Here is a 22,248-nt window from a genome sequence, read left to right on the forward strand (position 1 = left end):
TAATATTTACAAGAAAGCTACAATGAAAATACAAATAGATGCGAAAACCAAAGCTATACCAATCAACAGAGGAATTCGCCAGGGAGATGTTATCTAACCAAAGCTATTCACACTTGGACTGGAAGACGTGTTCAAAGACATTAACTGGCCAGATAAAGGAATAAATGTTAATGACATTGTAATATTCGCTACAAGTTTCGAAGAACTACAGACCATGATGACGCAACTATTTCAAGCTTCGGAAAGAACAGGTTTTAATATGAACTTGGAAAAAACAAAAATTATGACAAATACACCGAACATTAGAGAAATAACGTTGAACACATAAATTTAGCAACAGTTAGTGAATACATCTACAACTACCAGATATATCACAGATATAAACATATATGTGGTGGTAAAGACGTAGTATCCCTTATAAAAATAGGAAGACTAAGATGGGTAGGACATCTGGAAAGATCATAGCAGAAAAACCTTCCTAGAAGAATCCTTATGTCACAACTTGTGGAAAGTAGAAGTAGGGGTAGGCCAAAACTCAGATGAAGGGATGGTGTAGATGAGGATGGTAGTAGATGAGGACTGGCGAAATAGACTTGGGAAAGTCGGGGCTCTCATATAGGTCTGTAGCACCAATGATGATGATGATGAAGTGAATACATCTACCTGTGACACATAACAAAGACAACAACAAAGAAAATCAAACTTCAGAAATTACCGGAAGAATAAGGTTAGCGTGGGCAGGATTTGGAAAACTGAGTTGGATCTTGAAAAGCACTAAAATACAACAATATTTGAAAACCAGAATTTACGATCAGTGTATCCTACCTATACTCACGTATGGTTTACAGACGTGGACACTCACCAAGTCTCATATACATAAAATAGTAAAGGCACAAACGGCGATAGAAAGATCAATGCTCGGGGTGAGACTAATAGACAAAAAACAAACAAATGGATTAGAAGCAAAATCAAAGTAAAAGACGCAGAAGAACATGCTGCCAAATTAAAATGGAGCTTCGCGGAACACAATGCCCGACTAAAGGATAAAAGCTGGAACCACGAAATACAACAATGGTTAGGAAAGAGAAGCAGAGGAAGACCACAAATGAGATGGGCTGATGACATTAAGAAGATCGGAGGACACAACTGGAAGCAAGTGGCGCAAAATAGAAAACACTGTATTGATTTGGGGGAGACCTATGTCCAAAGTTGGATTACTTAAGGAAGAAGAGAGAGAGAGAGAGAGTCGTAGTGCCTGTTAAGTTTAATAATAATTCTTGTAATAGTATTAATCTTAGCTTTAGGTTTAAATATATACATATATACGTATAAGTAAAAGTTTACGATTTCGGCACAAGCTTCGCTTGTAGCTTTGATAAATTCGAAAGCTAAATATATATGGCGCAAGAGCACAATTCGTCAAACGTGCCGTGTAAAAATCGAACCAACAGGATCTTATAACGTTATTTCAGCATAACCCTATATCGTCAGAGATCCGGGTAAATACAAATTCACACACAGAACAACCAGCTAAAGTCTCTGTATATTTTTGACTTGAAAGTGGATAGCTGCAGAAGTGCCATCTACTTTGATGGCCTGTCTCTTTTAAGCTGTTCGAAATTTGTAAGAGTTTACGATTTCAGTAAAAGCTTTGTTATGGCTTTAATTAATTGGCCAAATATATATGGTACCAGAGCATAATTCGTCAAACGTTCTGCATATGAATTAAAATAAGTCAAAAGACTATCAAGGAGTTTATTGGTCAAATAAGTCAACACCTACATTTTAGATTCAATTCACATAAATATCGTAAAATAAATACGACGGCCCTTACCAAACATGAAAAACAACAAGATCAGACTTTCAATTTTGAACAAAAAAAAATTTTAAAGTAAAAAAAAACAAAAAAGAGAAATGTATGGATTAATGCACATCAAACGGTGCCCAAACACTATAAATACCATAACAGCGTCGAACAAATTATATTACAATAGACATCCGATAAAGAAATTTATTGGTGTGTTAAGTGAAGAAAAAACCACAGCTAAGATTTTTTAAATGTTGAATGTTTTTTAGTAAAAAATGTGTTTACCTGTTATATTTACCTTAATGATTGTTTATTGGATTTCACCCCAAATGGACTAATTTACATTTTATGGTGAGTTTTTATTATTATTTTTTTTTTGTAAATATTATGATAAAAATAATTGATGTATTTTAGATACAGTTTTCAGGAAGACATGGAATACCTGTCGAAACATTTATTTTATGTGTGTGTATGTCTATACGTATTTTGAAAAAAAAAAGCCTAACACCTAGAATAAGTAGTCCATTTCTAACGACATATTCAACGTCACTCTACCTTTATTACAATTTAGTATCATTTATTATTTTTTATAGTAATTTTTAATTTTATGAGCTGTAAATATTTCTGTCTCATATTTGCTGTATTAGTTATAAAATATCTGCACAAATTAATGAACAAGATAAAGAAAAAATAGATATCTATAAGTCTATAATTGGTTAAAAATGTCCAAACTAACTTCCGTCGGATATAGCTATGATTATGTATATGTTGGAGAAACATGTTTAACTGCTATATAAAACATGCACTAGAGTTTCCTAATTATTATCTTAAGAAGAGTGATACTGTTTATTACATAATAGACGTAAGTATAATTTAAAATCTTCATTCATTGGATAGTAACGGGTACCTTGTGTATTAACCTTGCTTTAGCCTAGCACTAATAATATACTAACCGCTATTGTAATCAATTTTGGCCACTCAATAACAGATAACTTTTTAAGTATACAGTATATATATATATATATATATATATATATATATATATATATATATATATATAAATATATATATATATATATATATATATATATATATATATAAAAATATATATATATATATATATATATATATATCTTCTTTCTTTTTATAAGCAATCAAGTTCATTGGCGGATTGATATCTTTATTGAAGATTTTTACTCCATCTTGTGTGCACGGCCCTCCCATACTTTTTCTACCGATTGGTGATTTATCTCTTGCTATTATCACCACACAGGTCTCTGCCATTCTAGTGTGATTCTTCCTTCCTTTTCTTATGTGATTATTTTATTCTTTTTTGTGTTTCATGTTATATTATGTTTTCTTATCGGATTTGGCAATATTCTTCTGAGCTTTTTCTGGTTTTTAGGAGCTTAACACTAGTCTACACTTAACACTAGCAGTTATTGCAAACACACACATGTTTACTCTTTAAAAGTCAAATGAAAACTAACCAAATTTCAATTAATCAATAAATGTTAGGACCATGCTTAAGTTTGTGCTTCTTTAATTTTTTTTTGTGTCCATTCGTTTATACACTGTACGTTACATTTTATTCTAATGTCTTTTGATCTCTCAGCGTATTTACTGTAAATCTCCTCAGTACTCTTAGTTCTGCCGTTTTCAGTAGTCTTTGTGTTGTGGCTGTGTAAGGTCTTCTATCTGATGCATACATCATTATTGGTCTTACACTGGCTTTATAAATGCTTGACATCATCTAAATGTTAATAGGTCGGTTGCGCCATATAGTGTTATTAAGGCTTATTGTGTTATTATTCTATCAGTCTTTTTTGCCCAGGTTTTGTTAAATACTGACGCCATCGATTTCCATTTTACACCTGATTGGTTCTTTGCTGATTTCTATTGATTTAGTTTTCTAAATATAGATATATATATATATATATATATATATATATATATATATAAATATATATATATATATAAATATATATATATATATATATATATATATATATATATAAATATATATATATATATATATATATATATAAATATATATATATATATATATATATATATATAAATATATATATATATATATATATATAAAAATATATATATTAGGATTCGACAACCTCGAAGATTTGGATTCTATTGGTACTAATGTTTCCATCTTTTTCTTATTGTGTACATATTTTTGTTGCATATATAACGAGATAGGTTTTGTTTTCAATGTTAACATTACTCCAAATATCATGGAAAGTACAGAAACCAATCTAAGTCTGCTTGATATATTTTAAAAAAGTGTTTTAAGTGGGTCCAACATCACAAGATATTTCAAAAACTAAAGATGATTGGAATAGATAATAGATATCTAAAGCTTGTACACAATTTAGACAATAAAGTATTAGAATTTGTTGTTCCACAGTTATGGTAATTAAGAGTTCGCAGTGAATTATTTAAATACTTTATTCTACATTAAGAAGTAAACCACACTGCATGTACTGCATTATTAAATAAGATTACAAGTGACAGTTGACAACCGGAATCACTAGTGACATTGTGAACCAGTGTTTCCAAGTACAAAATTCCAATAATCCTCCTCGATGATTTAGAATGTTGCAACAGGAAAATCAGAAATATTATAATTTAACAAAATAATAATTACAATTTATATAACATAAATTTTATATCTTAGATTTATAAAAGTCGTAGTACCTAGTAGAGGTAGTTAAAATATTAGCTAAATTTTTCTCAGTTGATATATAATCCATTACAACTTCTTTCTTAAAAATTAAGTCCCCTAAAAAATGAATTTTAATATTTGTATGTTTTGGTCTTTCTGGAATTATGATTACTGTTAGACATTAAAATCGTACTTTTATTATCACAATATAAAGTTTTGACAATTACATTAAAATTCTCTAAAATACCCTTGACATTGATTAAGTCTAGAGTTGTTTGTGCTGCTGCAATGTACTCAGCTTTTGCTGTTGATAATGCCATACAGTTTTGCTTCTTTAAAAACCATGATATTGGGTTATTACCATATATTAATATATATCCACTTACACTATCTTTCTTATCTGTTACCCAATTGACATCTGAATATCCATTGAGTGTTATCTGATAATCTGTATTTTTATAAGTTAATCCCAGTTTCTTACTTCCTCGTAGATATCTTAAAATTATTTTTCCAGCATACCTTGTCTCTGTAGTAGGACAATCTAAAAATCTGTACTGTATAATTGATGTCTGGCCTACTTGTTGTTGATAAATACATCAGTCCTCCAACAAATTGTCTGCAAGGAATATTAGTTAGAATTCCACTCTCCTCATTGCATTGAAATCCCTTTTCCATGGGAGTCATCTTTCGTTAACATTACTTCATATTAAAATGATCCTAAAGTTTTTATACAAATCTTTCTTGATCAATACTTGTCCTAGTAATGTTCATACCTACAAAAATTGTAAAAAAATTTTAATGTTTTTTAAATCTTTTGCCTGAAAACTATCTTATATTATAAAAATATTCTTCTTATAATACGCTTGACGTCCATATATTTGCCCATTAATAATATATCATCTAAATATATTAAGATTTAAACCTTTTTATTATATAAACAATAATCATACATAGATCTTTTAAGATTTTTATGTTAAGGTAATTCTTGTTCTGTCCATGTACTCAATTCAATTTTACACGTGTGGTAGCTTGTTTCTTATAGATTGTACCCATTCTGGGTCTTTCATGGCATCTTCATAGCATCAGATATTTTTTTATTCTTTAATGACATTGAAAACACTTTTCAAAAAAACTTCAACCCGTCAATGTCCTTTAACGCTTCAATTAGGATTATCTATTATTATAATTCACACTTGTATGAATTATTATTTCTTTGGTTTTTATATCTATGCGATTTTTTTAACTTTTTCTAAAAGGACGTAGTACTAAAAGTTACTCATTTTCATCCGCAGATTCTGCATCAGACGTCTTTAATAAATGTAATTATTATACTTTTTCCAACTAAAATAACGAAATATGCATTTGCAAAATTAACTGTAACGCTTCATTATACTTACTGGAATTTTTTTTAAAGTAGGGAAAGCTTTTGTATTGACTATAACAAATTTTATTGAAAAAAATGCTTGCACTGTATCAACATACGACCTAGCGATTAACAAACCAACAGTTTTGCACAACTACCTACTGGAACTCGTCATTCCACGGTACGAAAAAAAACGTGCGTGCCTGTTAGCTCAACCGACATAATAACTTGTCGCCAATGGCAAGGTGTTCGTCACGTGCAGACTCGATTATCACGCGGTGACTTTTGCTTATTCTGTCAGTACTTTGGGATTGAATATAGTTTAATATCTATATTATCTAACCGACATGAGTAAGATGCTTCGATAACTTGTGACCAAAAGCCAATGTTTGTCACATGCAGACTCAAATATCACTCAGTGATTTCTGTTTATTTTGTCGGTAGCTTGGAGTTGAATATAGTTTAGTATCTAATGGTGTTCTTCTTTTTGATGTTGTATTCATTATCTGCAAATATTTATACTGTAAATATACGAATTTTTTGTCCCATTTTTCTTAATTGTCTTAGCAAAACTTGTATTGTTCCTCATTCAAGGTTCAGTTGGTAACAATATTATTTATTCTCTCTTAATAACCACTGTTTATTTGATTTTCCTTATTTTTCTGCTCCTTTGATGTTTTCGTTATTTCATTTCGGTATTAACATACACCAGTACATACGTTCAAAATTATATTGGATTATCTAACCATTTTTGATTAACCAAACTCTAATATTAACTATTATAAATTTTATGTTTTAATGTACTAATATCTTTGTGTTAATTCAAGCTTATAAAGAATAAAAAATAATAATATGTCAATAATAATGCTCATGGTTGGTTCTATTTTCAATATTTTTGTTTCAGGTATATACTGTAGATTGTACTGTTACGCTCAAAAACATGTAAAAAATATTCGAGCCATTACCAGACCAATTGATTTACCAGATCCAAATACCAAAAAGAAGAGCACCAAACATAAGAACAAAGCTCTTCACATTCACCTTCATAATCATCACAGTAGTCCATATCACGTCAGCGATCACAAAGCTGCCATTACCGTAGGTAAGTAGGTACTTTAGTTTTACAGAAATGAATTTAAGATTTAACAGGTTAACTATCAATATTTTATGTGATTACTTTTAAAAAATTACAATATGATTTTAAAATTGTTTTTTTTTTTCTTCTACTCATTACTTCATATCTATTGAAGTATTTCTAATATTACGATATATTTTGTAATCATTTTCTATTATTTTTGAAAATTTTCAGATTGGATTGTTTGAAACAAAATTCTTAGAATAACTTATGGAAAATTTAACTCTACTTCCTTCACCTCCCACGTTTCCGTGTATAGTAATTTGGCTATTCTCCATAAACGTAAGCAATATACCTCGAAAACAGTTCTCAGTTAAGTTTTGGTAAATTTACCTATTGCAGTTATCATCAACATCACTAGCTTAACATAGGTCTTCCGTAAATTATTCAATTGCATTCGATCTTGAGCACCTTGAATCCAGTTTTGCTGGATGCGCATGAGGACGTCCGCAGGACATCCTCCGTTGCTATAAGTAGCGGTTTTCCGTAAGTTGCCCGTGTTAGTTATATTCTCTTGTTTAACTCGATTGTTTTATTGTCTCTTTCTAATTTATTCTCATGGCTCAGATATTTATATTAGCCCAGTCTGGTTAAAAAAAAAGGAAGAAAAATGTTTCGCAGATATCTGAAGCTTTTAAGACATAGGTGGGGGTTACTAGATGACGAATAGATGAAAAGATACTCCTATTTTCACCTTGCGTTTTTTTAAAACAATTATTTATGGTTACAATTTGATTTTTTGTCTATAAGTTTTTTTCCTTATACTTTAAATAAACAATATTTATATCATTTTTTTATATCAAGAACATCTTTATTTTCCCCTTTTTTCAATTAAAATTCATAAATAATTTACGAGATATTTGCAAAAAAAGCAGTTTTTTGGCACTAATTTATAAATTGTATTAATTTTTTATTAACTAAATAAAATGTTATTAATCCATTTAAACATCGAGGAATTACCGTCTATTAAATTTGTGCGAAATTTCTCCCCGATCGGTCAAATAGTTTAAAAGTTATTTAATTTGTTTATCCCTGAGGCTAATTATTTAAACTATTGAGTTTGCCTATGCATGATGCTAGACACATTTAGCAAATTTTATAGGATTCTTTAAGACTTAGACTATCTCAGAAGTTAAATACATATTGCGTTTTCATCGAACATATTTATAAAATAAACATTTGAAAAAGGGGTATGTTTTTTACTAATAAACAATTGTAATATCTTATATATTTTTCAAGCTACAGACTTGTACGTACAACCATTGGATATCTGGTTAAAAAACTCACATTAAATAATAAAAAAACCTTCTATGTCCAATATGAACGAAGTTAGCGACTATTTTTTTTTTTAAATCATATCTCCATTGTTTATAAACATTAGGAAGTAAAATTTGCACAAATTTTGAATGAAAATCTAAATTTTATATTGAAACTTATAGCTATAAAATTTATCTAATTTTTCAAAACTTACAGCCCTTCGAAACGAAGGTATTTTCGAAAGATCAACATAGGAAAGTGAAAAGGATAACTGTTTCAGCTCCGTTTTTTTTTCGACATCGGAACTTCAAATTGCAACACGTAGGAAAAATTTACGTTATCTCGGCTTCCATTGCAGCTGGAAGCCTCTTTTTTTATTCTGGGGTAGCTCGTCGAAATATGAATAACTACATAGTTTTCACTGGCCGGAAAATATGAGAAACCTCGGAAAAATTGAGTCCATTTGAAATTCATTGTAAATACTTACTTCTTTTTTAATTTGGCTGGAATAGTCTGTCGCAGCATTAATATTGATACATAATTGTCACCCCCCATAAATCTCGGAAAATCTCGGAAAATCAACATATATTTTTTCATTTTATATCAATGATGTAATAATACTTATATATTTTATCAATTAAATTTCAGGTAATTTTTTACACAATATATTAATATATTCCTTATATTATTTATAATTGTTTGTATTTTTATAATTAACAATATTGATTTTTATTCTATTTTTCGTACAAATATGATATACAATATTAATCTAATCTGCGTTACTGTTTTGATAAAATAAGTAGATTTTTTCATCACTTGTCTTATTAAATTTTGCAATGTTTATTGAACTTTACTTTTTTTATTTTCTTTACATACATTGGTTTAAAAGTTAAAATTTGGTTCATTCATTCAACTTTACTGTCAGCTCCGAACCTTTTTGTTGCAGGTTTTTTGTCTTCAAGTCTTCACTTATTAAGTTAGTCAATAAATATACATCTTCAGAATCACTGTCGTCATCAAACGTAACTGTACCGAGGTTGCAGCATATTTTCTCGTCTTCTTTTAGTTAAAACTTTTTTGTTCAAAAAACACAAAATATTTTACTTAAAGAAGTATAAGTATATTGCTTTCTAAAGCCACTACACTGAGACTAGTGAGACGAAATTTTGGAGCGAGGAGCTCAAACAGTTTCCCCTCCACTTTCCTATGTCGATCTTTCGAAAGTAACTTCGTTTTGAAATGCTGTAAGTTTCGAAAAATTGGATAAATTTTAAAGCTACAAGTTTTAATATAAAGTTTAGATTTTCATTCAAAATTTGTGCAAATTTTACTTCTTAATGTTTATAAACAATGGAGATATAATTTAAAAAAAAATAGTCGCTAACTTCGTCCCTATTGGTTATAGAAGGTTTCTTTTTTTAAATGTGAGTTTTTTTACCTGTCCAATGGTTTCACGTACAAGTCTGTAGCTTGAAAAATATAAAAGTTATTACAATTGTTTATAAGTAAAAAACATATTTTATTATTTTATAAGTAAAACAACCTATTTTGTACCCCAGAATAAAAAAAGAGGCTTCCAGCTGCAATGGAAGCCGAGATAACGTAAATTTTTCCTACGTGTTGCAATTTGAAGTTCCGATGTCGAAAAAAAAAACGGAGCTGAAACAGTTATCCTTTTCACTTTCCTATGTTGATCTTTCGAAAATACCTTCGTTTCGAAGGGCTGTAAGTTTTGAAAAATTAGATAAATTTTATAGCTATAAGTTTCAATATAAAATTTAGATTTTCATTCAAAATTTGTGCAAATTTTACTTCCTAATGTTTATAAACAATGGAGATATGATTTAAAAAAAAAATAGTCGCTAACTTCGTTCATATTGGACATAGAAGGTTTTTTTATTATTTAATGTGAGTTTTTTAACCAGATATCCAATGGTTGTACGTACAAGTCTGTAGCTTGAAAAATATATAAGATAATACAATTGTTTATTAGTAAAAAACATACCCCTTTTTCAAATGTTTATTTTATAAATATGTTCGATGAAAACGCAATATGCATTTAACTTCTCCGATAGTCTAAGTCTTAAAGAATCCTATGAAATTTGCTAAATGTGTCTAGCATCATGCATAGGGGAAGCTCAATAGTTTAAATAATTAGCCTCAGGGATAAACAAATTAAATAACTTTTAAACTATTTGATTGATCGGGGGGAAATTTCGCACAAATTTAAAGGACAGTAATTCCTCGATGTTTAAATGTATTATTAACATTTTATTTCGTTAATAAAAAAGTTAATTATATTTATAAATTAGTGTCAAAAAACTGCTTTTTTGCAAATATCTCCGTAAATTATTTATCAATTTTAATTGAAAAAACGGGAAAATTAAGATATTCTTGTTATAAAAAAATGATATAAATATTGTTTTTTAAAAACATTAGGGAAAAAACTTATAGACAAAAAATCAAATTGTGACCATAAATTACTGTTTAAAAAAGACGCAAGGTAAAAATATGAGTATCTTTTCATCTATTCGTCATCTAGTAACCCCCACCTATGTCTTAAAAGCTTCAAATATCTGCGAAAAATTTTGCCGTGAAATCGATGATTTTTGCATAACCAGACTGGGCTATATGTACACACTTGTTTAATTTGCGTATCATTAGTTGATATCTTTTTGTCTTTTTTGACTAGTACAAGGTTGGTCAAATATTGTGTTTTAGAAAAGTTAATTTTAAGACCAACTCATGTACAAGATCACTTGTCTTATTTTGTATAACAGGCCAGTGTGCCTTTGTCAAAAGCCTGCGAGACATCCAAAAAGGCTGCAGAACAGTAGTTCTTCTCTTCTAAGGCTTTGTTTATGGATTTGCAGATTCGGTGAATTTGCTTAGTGGTATCATGTTGTTGTCTAAATCCAAAATGGTGATTGAGTATTAGCTCCTGTTCCACGAGTATTGACTGTAATTCGTCTAGTAGTAGTTTTTTAAAAATCTTTAACATTACTGAAACTAGATTGGTAGGTTTATAAGACTTGACTTTTTCTACAGGCTTGTCTGGTTTGGGTATTAAGATGGTTTTGTGCTACTTTCCACAAATAGAGAGTAAACAGTTCTTGAGATTGCGTTAAAAATATGTGTTAAATAGTACACTTCTTTCTTCTGAAGTTCTTTTAGACTTTTTAGACTTTAGTCTTAGTCTAAAGACTTCAAATTCGGACCTGTTTGAATATTGTTGAAAGCTTGTTTGGAAGTAAATTTCTCCAATTGTGCTTCTAGTTACAACAATTAGACACACACACTTTGGATTTAGAGGTGAAATGCGGACAAGAGAGGCAACGTGCATACTGATGGTACTATTAAAAAATGCAGGGAATATAATAAAAGCTTATTCATGTGTTATATTTATAGATTTTCCAACAACGTTTAACCGAGTTTAACATGGTAAACTCATACATGGATTGTAACACATATGCCTAGATCCCGAGGATATTAATTTAATCAAAAATCTATACTACTGTTACGATAAATATCCTGGCCTAAAAATAACTGTAAATATATGATGACTAATTCTAATATGTTGTAGATTTTACGAGAGGCTTCTATTTACCTGAAGGTCGAAGGTCGTTACCTTCCAGAAACGGTCGAGCCGATGTAAAAATACCCGTTTGCCTTACCGTTATAATTTCGCCGCTAGTCGAGAAGGCTGTTTGATGGTTCTAGCGTAAAGGCAATGGCATATATAACAGGACATTTTATTTGGAAGGGACAGTTAATTCTGAAGACCCCCGGCCGAGACTTTAATTGTTACGTACGGATATATATAAATTATTGTTAGATAAGTTAATATAAATAAAAATAAATTAAATCCGTAAGTGTTATAAATATTGAACCTTTTAATAAATTCACAACAAATGGTGTCAGAACAGTGGAATACTTAAAATAAATTGTGAAAATGGCTACGATTTATGAGCTCACAGTTACGGATTTAAGAAGGCATCTTGAAGATAGGGAATTAGCTTCTACCGGGAAAAAGGCTGATTTAGTCCAACGACTAAAGAACGCTTTAAAAGAAGAAGGTTTGGATCCGGAAACTTATATATTTGAAGACAAGCATGTTGCTGTTATCTCGTCGATTGCGAAAGTTTCTGGTGACATCGCATCATTAGAGAACAAAGTTTCTGACGATATTTTGAAAGTTTCTGGTGACATCGCATCATTAGAGAACAAAGTTTCTGGCGATATTTCGAAAGTTTCTGGTGACATCGCATCATTGGAGAACAAAGTTTCTAACGAGATTTCTTCTCTGGAAAGCAAAGTTTCTACTAACATCTCTTCGGAAATCTCTAAAGTCACTTCTGAGATGTCTGCCCTGGACGATAGAATGTCTTCGTTAAAAAATCAAGTTGCTGCCGATATGTTGGCCTTCGAAGAAAAGATTAAAGAGATGGAAAGGAAGATGGAGGAAACAGGGACAGCAGAGAGAGGTAACAATCCGATTACAGTGGAGATAAAAGAAGACGAGACGAAATGTAAGTTGGAAATACGGCCGAAATTTGAAGGAAGTGGAGGTTCTGTCCATGTGAAAGTCCCAACTTTCGATGGAAAATCGTCATGGAATAACTACATGAAACAGTTCGAATCAGCTGCAAGAGCGAATGGATGGTCTGAAAAAGAAAAGGCTGTAAACCTGACTATCGCTCTTCGAGGAGATGCCTTAGATGTGCTTCAGACCATAGCCGTAGAGGAGACCGATGATTTCGAACAACTGAAGAAGAGGTTAAATATGCGATATGGCCACGAACATTTGGAACATGTATATCAGTCGCAGCTTAAAAATCGAAGACAAAAGAAATATGAGGTAGATATTGCCAGATTAGTACGATATGCTTATCCAACAGCCCCCGAAGATATGATGGAAAAGTTGGCCGTTCAAACGTTTATTGATGGTCTTCGTGATCATGAAATGCAGAGAACACTACGATTAGCTCGTCACAAGACGCTGGTTGATGTCTTATCCGCCGCCCTCGAATACGAGTCAGCTACGCAGGCCTCTGGAGGATACAGTAAAGTTAGGACTGTAAAAGAGGAAGGAGATGAAGATAAACTTGACCAGCTCGTTAATATGATGAAAATTATTACATGCAAGAAAACGAAGACCATAAAATCAAGAAACTCACCATCAGGAAAACCAGAACGAGTCGGCTTTAGGGGAGCAGCTTCGACCCGGAACTTTTCCAAAGACCCTCTTATACTAATAGCTTCTTTGAAATGTCGTGAAGATAGTGTATATGTAGATGGAGAAATAAATGGTAAAAGACATACGTTGTTGGTGGATACCGGAGCGACCAGAACCATTATACGCCCGACAGTTATAAACAGCCGAAAGAAACTGTTACCAACGAGGTTGCGACTTCGGACCGCTACAGGTGAAAATGCCAACATTCATGGAGAAATCCAGGTACAATTGGGAATTGGAGCAGAAAAGTTTGTCCATACTGTTATAGTTGCTGACATCGAAGAGGATGTTATATTAGGAATGGACGTAATGAATATGCATGGATTCCAATTGAATTTTAAGAATAAGGTAATCAAAGTTGGCAACGAGGAAGTATTTCTCCATCCACATAATGACAACACTGTGCAAGCAGCCATTAAAGAAGATACAGTCGTGCCTGCGAGAAGCGAAACGATCATAGTAGCGCGGCTACAGGTAATTGTGGACGAAGGGAGACCTGTTATGATGGAGCCTTGGAACCACGACGATGAGGTTGGCCGTGGAATCATAATTGGAAAGGAATTGGTGACTTTGGCTAAGGAAATTCCTGTGAGGCTTATCAATGTCAATGACTACCCAGTGACCATCAAGAAAGAGACAAAGGTAGGAACTTGTGTACCTGTGACATCCATAATCCGTCAGGCGACAACATCTGATAATGCCAACGACAAATTCGACCAAATGGTTGCAGTTGCAGGACAGTCTCTAAATCAGATGGAGAAAAGGAAACTAAGGGAATTTCTTCGGCAGTATCGTGATATTTTCGTACCGAAAAGAGAAAAGACGGGAAGAACTACCGTTGTTAAGCATAAAATTGATACTGGTAATGCTAAGCCAATTCGTCAAACAGCTCGACGATTACCACAGGCGAAAAGAGAGGAAGCTGAAACGATTGTTCAGGAAATAAAGAAAGACGGGGTAATAGAACCTTCTACGAGCCCATGGGTCTCTCCGGTGGTCCTGGTTAAGAAGAAAGACGGAACGACGAGGTTCTGTGTGGATTACCGTTTGCTGAACAACGTTACCAAGAAAGATAGTTATCCTCTGCCTCGGATCGATGACACATTGGACACATTGGCTGGAAGTAAATTGTTTTCTACTTTGGATTTGAAGTCTGGATACTGGCAGGTAGAAATGAACCCAGTAGATAAAGAAAAGACAGCCTTCACCACAGGATCTGGATTGTGGCAATTCAACGTTATGCCATTTGGACTCTGTAATGCTCCTGCGACATTTGAGAGGCTTATGTAAAATGTGTTGAGAGGGTTATCTTGGAAAACATGCCTGGTTTATTTAGATGACATAATCGTCTTGGGGGAGACATTCGAAGATCATTTGAGGAATTTAGAAAACGTTTTTAATCGACTTAAAGCTGCCCAATTGATGCTAAGCCCAAAGAAGTGCCAGCTATTTCAAGGTAAAGTAAATTATCTGGGTCATATAGTCAGTAAAGAAGGAGTGGCCGTGGATAAGGGAAAAATCGATTCCATTAAGGAATGGCCAAAACCAACTGACAAACATCAAGTGAGAAGTTTTCTTGGACTATGTACTTACTACCGGAGGTTTATTAAGAAGTTTGCAGATATCGCTAAGCCATTAACGCGACTTACAGAGGAAGCAAGAGAATACCGCTGGGATACAGACTGCCAAAATGCCTTTTAGACCTTAAAAAAACATCTAATAACAGCACCAATTTTAGGGTATCCACTGCCAGAAGGAGAGTTCATCTTAGATACGGATGCAAGTAATGTGGGAATTGGAGGAGTGCTGTCTCAGATTCAAGGAGGACAGGAACGAGTCCTCGGATATTTTAGTAAAGTTCTTTCAAAACCTGAGCGGAATTATTGCGTCACGAGAAGAGAACTTCTAGCAGTAGTTAAATCAGTAGAGCACTTCTATCAATACATCTATGGCAGAAAGTTTCTAATCCGAACCGACCATGCCGCCCTTAAGAGGTTGATGCAGTTTAAGAATCCAGAGGGTCAGATAGCCAGGTGGATCGAACGACTCCAAGAATACGATTTTAAGATTGAGCACCGGGCCGGAGTTAGCCATAGAAACGCTGATTCTCTTTCCAGAAGGCCATGCCCAGCAGAGTGTTTCCACTGCAACAAAACGGAATCCAAGGAAGCAGCAGTGCTAAGAACGACGATTGTCAACGACGACTGGACGCCTACTTAAGATAAGGGAAGAACAAGAGAGAGATCCAGTTATACAGAAAATCCAAAAATGGAAAGAGGAAAACCGTCGACCACCTTGGCAGGAAATATCAAACCTATGCTCAGTAGTTAAGACGTATTGGGCCCAGTGGGACTCATTTATCATTGAAGATGGCTTGCTCAAACGAGTCCTGGAAAATGATGACGGTTCAGAGAAGAGAAGACAGTTGGTGATCCCAAAGAGCAGAATAGCCGAAGTACTTCGTCAGTTACACGACAGTCCATCGGGAGGGCATTTTGGTGTAAGGAAAACCCTTCAGCGAATTCGGGAACGGTTTTATTGGCTGAACAGTTCCGACGATGTAAAAGACTGGTGTAAGAAATGTACTATTTGTGCCACGAGTAACGGGCCTTACCGAAAAAGGAGAGCTCCTATGAGACAATATAATGTTGGAAGCTCGTTTGAAAGAATAGCTTTGGACATCGCTGGGCCATTTCCAGAAAGTGAAAATGGAGGCAAGTACATGCTAGTAGTAATGGATTACTTCACTAAGTGGGTCGAGATTTACGCACTTCCAGACCAGAAGGCCGCCACCGTTGCAGATAAGTTGATCCAAGAATATATCAGCCGATTTGGAGTGCCTTTGGAGATCCATAGTGACCAAGGCAGGAACTTCGAAAGTGATCTATTCCAAGGAATATGTGATAGACTAGGCATGAAGAAAACAAGAACTATCGCGTATCATCCGCAATCGGATGGTATGGTAGAACGAATGAATAAGACAGTTGGCAAGTATTTGACAAAGATGGTGTCCGATCATCAGCGAGACTGGGACCAATACCTTCCGTTCTTCACAATGGCCTACAGATCTGCTGTTAACGAATCAACGGGCCAGACACCAGCCAAAGTCCTATTCGGACGCGAAATGCGACTACCTTGTGATCTAGAGTTTGGGTGTCGACCTGGAGAAGATGTAGCAGGTGAATATTATGTGATCGAATTACGAAGAAGAATGGACGATGTACATGAGTTGGTCCGTTCCCACCTTCAGATCGCTAGCGACCGAATGAAGAAACGGTACGATACACAAGCCGAAAAGGGTTGCTTTAAGAAGAACGACAAAGTCTGGCTGTATAATCCCAAGAAGCGAAAAGGTTGTTCTCCCAAATTGCAGCAGTTTTGGGAAGGACCATACCTCATCATGGAGAAGATCAACGATGTCATCTACCGAATAAGCAAGATTCCGAGGGGAAAGCCGATGATAGTACACTATAACCGGCTGGCGTCTTTCGAAGGTGACCACGACGTAGATGAAGAAGTGGAAGTAAACCAAGTCCAAGATGTGTCTGACCTCACGTTTGAGGAATTCATGGGTGCCTATGGAGGTACCGGTAAAGCGAGACATGGTGTTACCACTGAAGAAAAGCAAGATCTACTCGCGCTCCCCGATGACTACTCGCTGGCCCTTACCATCCCGGCCAGTATCAAAGACGCACCAGGGTTGGCATCCGTCTTTCGAAGGAAGTTTGGTCGAGTTGCAGAACTTCAATGCCAGGTGCCAGCTCCCGGTAAAACATTGAAACTCCAAGATGCATCACGTTACCTTTTCTACCTGGTAACAAAAGACACTGCCCGTGACCAACCTACCTACCGAGATGTATGGGAAGCCTTACTTCAATTGAGAGAGCACGTACTAGAGTCCGACGTGCAAAAGTTAGCCATGCCAAAGTTGGAGTGCCGCCAATTAGATTGGAGGGTTATCCGAAATATGGTGGAGAAGATCTTCAAAGACACCGAAGTCCAGGTGTTAGTCTGTTGCAATCCGCATAGTTACTGGTGCGGAGAGAAAACCGTCCCTTGTCATTTTTATACAGCTGGAAGTTGTAAAAGAGGGTCCAGTTGCCGATACCAGCATACAGTTCCGGTTCCAGTCCCGACAAGGTTCCAGGAGGAACCATCTTTTAAGAGGGGGGCAATGTTACGATAAATATCCTGGCCTAAAAATAACTGTAAATATATGATGACTAATTCTAATATGTTGTAGATTTTACGAGAGGCTTATATTTACCTGAAGGGACCTTCCAGAAACGGTCGAGCCGATGTAAAAATACCCGTTTGCCTTACCGTTATAATTTCGCCGCTAGTCGAGAAGGCTGTTCGATGGTTCTAGCGTAAAGGCAATGGCATATATAACAGGACATTTTATTTGGAAGGGACAGTTAATTCTGAAGACCCGCGGCCGCGACTTTAATTGTTACGTACGGATATATATAAATTATTGTTAGATAAGTTAATATAAATAAAAATAAATTAAATCCGTAAGTGTTATAAATATTGAACCTTTTAATAAATTCACAACACTACACTCAAACAGTGGTCGTAAGAGCAGAAGATAGTAAGACAAACCAAGTAAAAATTTAAAGAGGAGTTAGACAGGGATGTGTGCTGTCGCCACAATTGTTTAATGTGTACTCCCAACTAATATTTCAGGGGTCAATATTGGAAAGAACTGAAGGTATGAGGATTATGGGGAGCATCATTAATAATATACCATGCGGTCCATATGTATGGAATAAATTCATTTTTGGCGTTATTATGTACTATCTGAAAAAACCTGAAACAGGTCGATTTTAATTCTTAAATTGACAATTTACAGTATGAAAATATTATCTCCTTCCAGCTCCCCCTTTGAATTATAAGCACTCCCTCAAAAATTTTAAATTACAAAGGGTGTCATGTTACACCTTATTAGAAGGGGATTTTAGTCCTCTGTTCAGAAATATAAAGTTTTTTAAGTTTAGTGCAATCATAACTGAGAAAATTGATTTTTAAGATGTAAAATTTTGATAATGTCCCTATCACAAAACTTTAGGTTGAATGAAGATAATAATGTCACATATTATTTAGAATGAATTTTTCAAAGTAATTTTCAGTAGTAATATCCCTAGGACATTGATAACAGACGAGATAATTTCATGACAATCGAAAGCTCGTTCCTTGGTAACAGCACGAAGCCGAAGGCTGAGTGCTGTTACCAAGCAACGAGCTTGAGAAAATTATGAGGCATTCATCAATGTCCGAGGGATATTCGGCGGATAATTTTTTGAAAAAAAAATCATAACTCAACATAACGAAACATTTATTTGTTAAAAGTACAGTTAGTGAAAGTACAATTATTAAAATTTAAGTTAACATTAGATTCCTTGCTGTTCTCTACTATAGAAGATCTATTACCACGCATAATATTTATAATCTTGACAAAACGTGACATTTTGAAATTTATTTGGATGAAGTTGTCAAACTCGATCGTGTTGTCATAGGGATTGAAAATTGCACTGAATGCAATTATAGTCTAATGTTGACATGATTGGGTAAAATTGTTCCACATGACAGAAAATGACAAAATTTGAATGGTTGTTAGAACAGTCGAAAAGTTATCAATTAAATTAAATGTTCAAAATAACCACCATTTACTTCTTGACAATCGCCGAGGCGATTTTGGAATTCTCGCACAACATTTTGTTCGACCTCGGGGGTTATTTTGTTAATTTCTTCCGTTATCCTAACTTTTAAATCAGCAATACTGTTTGGTCTATTAAAATATAATTTAGATCTTAAATAACCCCATAAGAACTAATCGAGAGGAGTCAAATCGGGGATCTAGCCGGCCATTCGATGGTTCCACGTTTTCCAATCCACCGATTGGGAAAAACCTCGTTTAAATAATTTCTAACTATACGTGCAAAATGCGGAAGAGCTATGTCTTGTTGTTATTAAATAGATTGATCTATCTTATTTGAATGATTTACATCAGGAAAAAATCTTCGTACCGTAGGCACTAAAAAGTTAATCAAAAAATCTAGATAAACCTCACCATCAACTGTGTCCTCAAAAAAATAAGGACCAATAATTTTATTGTTGCTGATAGTAGCCCAAATATTATTTTTTTAGGATATTGCGTGAGTCTCACACACCCAGTGAGGATTTTCTCTGAGTTTGTTAACCGTTTAGTTTAAATGAAACGGCGCTTCATCAGAAAAATCTATTTTGTTTATGAACTGCAAATCTGCGTTCATTCTGCCCATCATTTCACAGAATTCTTGCCTTCTATCGGGATCATCTTCATTTAACTCCTGTACTAACTGAACTTGTAAGGGTGGTAGTTTTCTTTATGCAAAACTCTCAAAATAGATGATTTACTTACATCATTGACGACGGCCAGTTTTCGAGTTGTCTTATGCGGATTTTCCTCAATCTCTAAAAGTACATCTAACTTTTTTTGATCACTAAATTTAACATGTCTACCTTGTTTTTCAACATTTTTTACATGTCCAGTATAACGAAACTTCTTTTCAATTTTTCTAACTGTAGTCTGCGAAACTTTTTGACCAGGGTATTTATTATTAAACATTTCACAAACCTTCTTTTGAGTTCTTGTTTTATTACTAAAACGAATCATAATTAAAATGTCTATTCTTTAAGTCTCGAACAAATGAGCCATAATTAAATTTAATACGCGCACAAATATTATACTGCCGTCTTTTAGTAACTTTAAATACCTAAATGACAGCAGCCTACTAGATTCATATCAATTGTTTATTTGGCTTTCTGACTAATATTTTATTATCTTTAAGTTTTTTCCCTAATGTTTAGCAGAACAGATACGAAAATACCTGATTATTTCTAAAGTATACTTTAATATGCCAGGCAATATTGCTGATTTAAAAGTTAGGATAACGGAATAAACTAACAAAATAACCCTCAAGGTCATACAAAATGTTGTACGAGGATTCCAAAATCGCCCTGGTTATTGTCAAGAAGTGAATAATGGTTGTCAAGTTGAACATTTAATTGTAAAAATTAATTTTCTCAGTTATGATTGCACAAAATTTAAAAAACTTTATATTGCTGAACAGAGGACTAAAATCCTTTTCTAATAAGGTGCCACACGACCCCCTTTGTTATTTAAAATTTTCGAGGGGGTGCTTATAATTCAAAGGGGGCAGGAAGAGGATAATATTTTCATACTGTAAATTGATAATTTAAGAATTAAATTCGACCTGTTTCAGGTTTTTTTCAGATAGTATATAATAACGCTAAAATTGAATTTATTCCATACATACGAAAACGATTTAATAATATCGTTTTCTGTCCTCTGGGCATTACGAAATGTGTAAAAGATTCAATCTTTTAGCAAAAGTTGCTATCGCTTTGTTGAATTAAATGGCCAAATATATAATCAATATATATATATATATATATATATATATATATATATATATATATATATATATATATATATATATATATATTAAAAGGTATTGAAACCACTTATTGTTAAGACTTAAATACTCTCTTTGCTTATTAATTTGTGTTGTAACATTTATAATATAGATATGATTTGTATTAATGTTAATTTTTTAATTTTTCCTTTCTCTTTAAGGCATAATAATGGGTGTTTTTCTTATCTGCTGGGTACCGTTTTTCTGTATAAATATCGTAGCAGCGTTCTGCAAAACCTGTATCCCAGATATAACATTTAAAATTCTCACTTGGTTGGGATATTCCAACTCAGCGTTTAATCCCATCATCTACTCCATATTTAACACTGAATTTAGAGAAGCTTTTAAGAGGATTTTGACTGCTCACTATCCAGACTGGTGCAAGTGCGGCTATCAGAGCGTGTCACTAAACAACGACAAATACGTTACAGATTACGGTACGAAGACTTTGGTAGTCAACGCCAGGAGAAACGGTAGTTTTGGTGAATTCTCCAGTGAACATCTGAGCTGTGAATCCGTACGACAAACCAGGGTCAACTCTGAAAAGGATATATTGGAAGATATTAGCGCCATTTGACAGGAATGTGGCAATTTACAGGATACAATGGTGTAAATTAGAGGTTTGTAATGATATAGAGATAGGTGTGTGAGAGAAGTAGAAAGGGTTCAACGAGTTACCTGCCCTCACAATCAAATACAAACAGATATTTTTAGAACCCTAATAAACAGAGAGTTATTATATGGATATTATCTAGATAGAATACGTATTTCAAAGACTAAAAATCAGTATTTTATGAACATAAAATCTATTTTCTAATTTTTTAACTCATTATGGTATTTTATAAAAATTTTAATTATCAAATAGTTTTTCAAACTACATAACTGCATAAATATACTACCTCAATATACAAAAGTTCAACAATATTATTTTTAAAAATGTCCAATTTCTTTGATTTCTATTATTTAAACTGTGGTTTGTCTTTCCTTATAGTCACGTTTTCTTGCTAATTATAACTTTTATTTTTCTTCTACAAGAAAAATAAAATTCCTGTTGGCTGTATACCATGAATCACAAAAGTTTTATTTAAAAATCATTTATAAAAGATATATATTAAATAAATACTACATCACAGAATGTTTTCTGACTAAAAAATCCATCATTAGTGTAATATTGCCAGGTATAGATGATTCAAGCCAGTATATATCTGAATAAAAACCCTTAAAGAGTAACAAACTTTGTTTTGTATTACATTATTGTTAAAAATATGTTATGATGTTTAATGAAG

The 22,248-nt window shown here is 33.3% G+C and overlaps 1 protein-coding gene across 1 annotated transcript in view; it reads left to right on the forward strand.

Annotated features, from left to right (window-relative positions):
- The window catches only part of LOC140433914 (dopamine receptor 1-like), a 237,855-nt gene extending 216,316 nt beyond the window's left edge, over positions 1-21,539 (forward strand). Inside the window, exons 6-7 of the mRNA XM_072521886.1 lie at positions 6,758-6,955; positions 21,124-21,539. Of these exons, the coding sequence (XP_072377987.1) occupies positions 6,758-6,955; positions 21,124-21,539 (614 nt within the window). The remainder of the gene's footprint in view (positions 1-6,757; positions 6,956-21,123) is intronic.
- The last annotated feature ends 709 nt before the right edge of the window (positions 21,540-22,248 follow it).

The sequence above is a fragment of the Diabrotica undecimpunctata genome, chromosome 2 (genome assembly GCF_040954645.1).
Source record: "Diabrotica undecimpunctata isolate CICGRU chromosome 2, icDiaUnde3, whole genome shotgun sequence".
NCBI classification, from domain to species: Eukaryota; Metazoa; Arthropoda; class Insecta; order Coleoptera; family Chrysomelidae; genus Diabrotica; species Diabrotica undecimpunctata.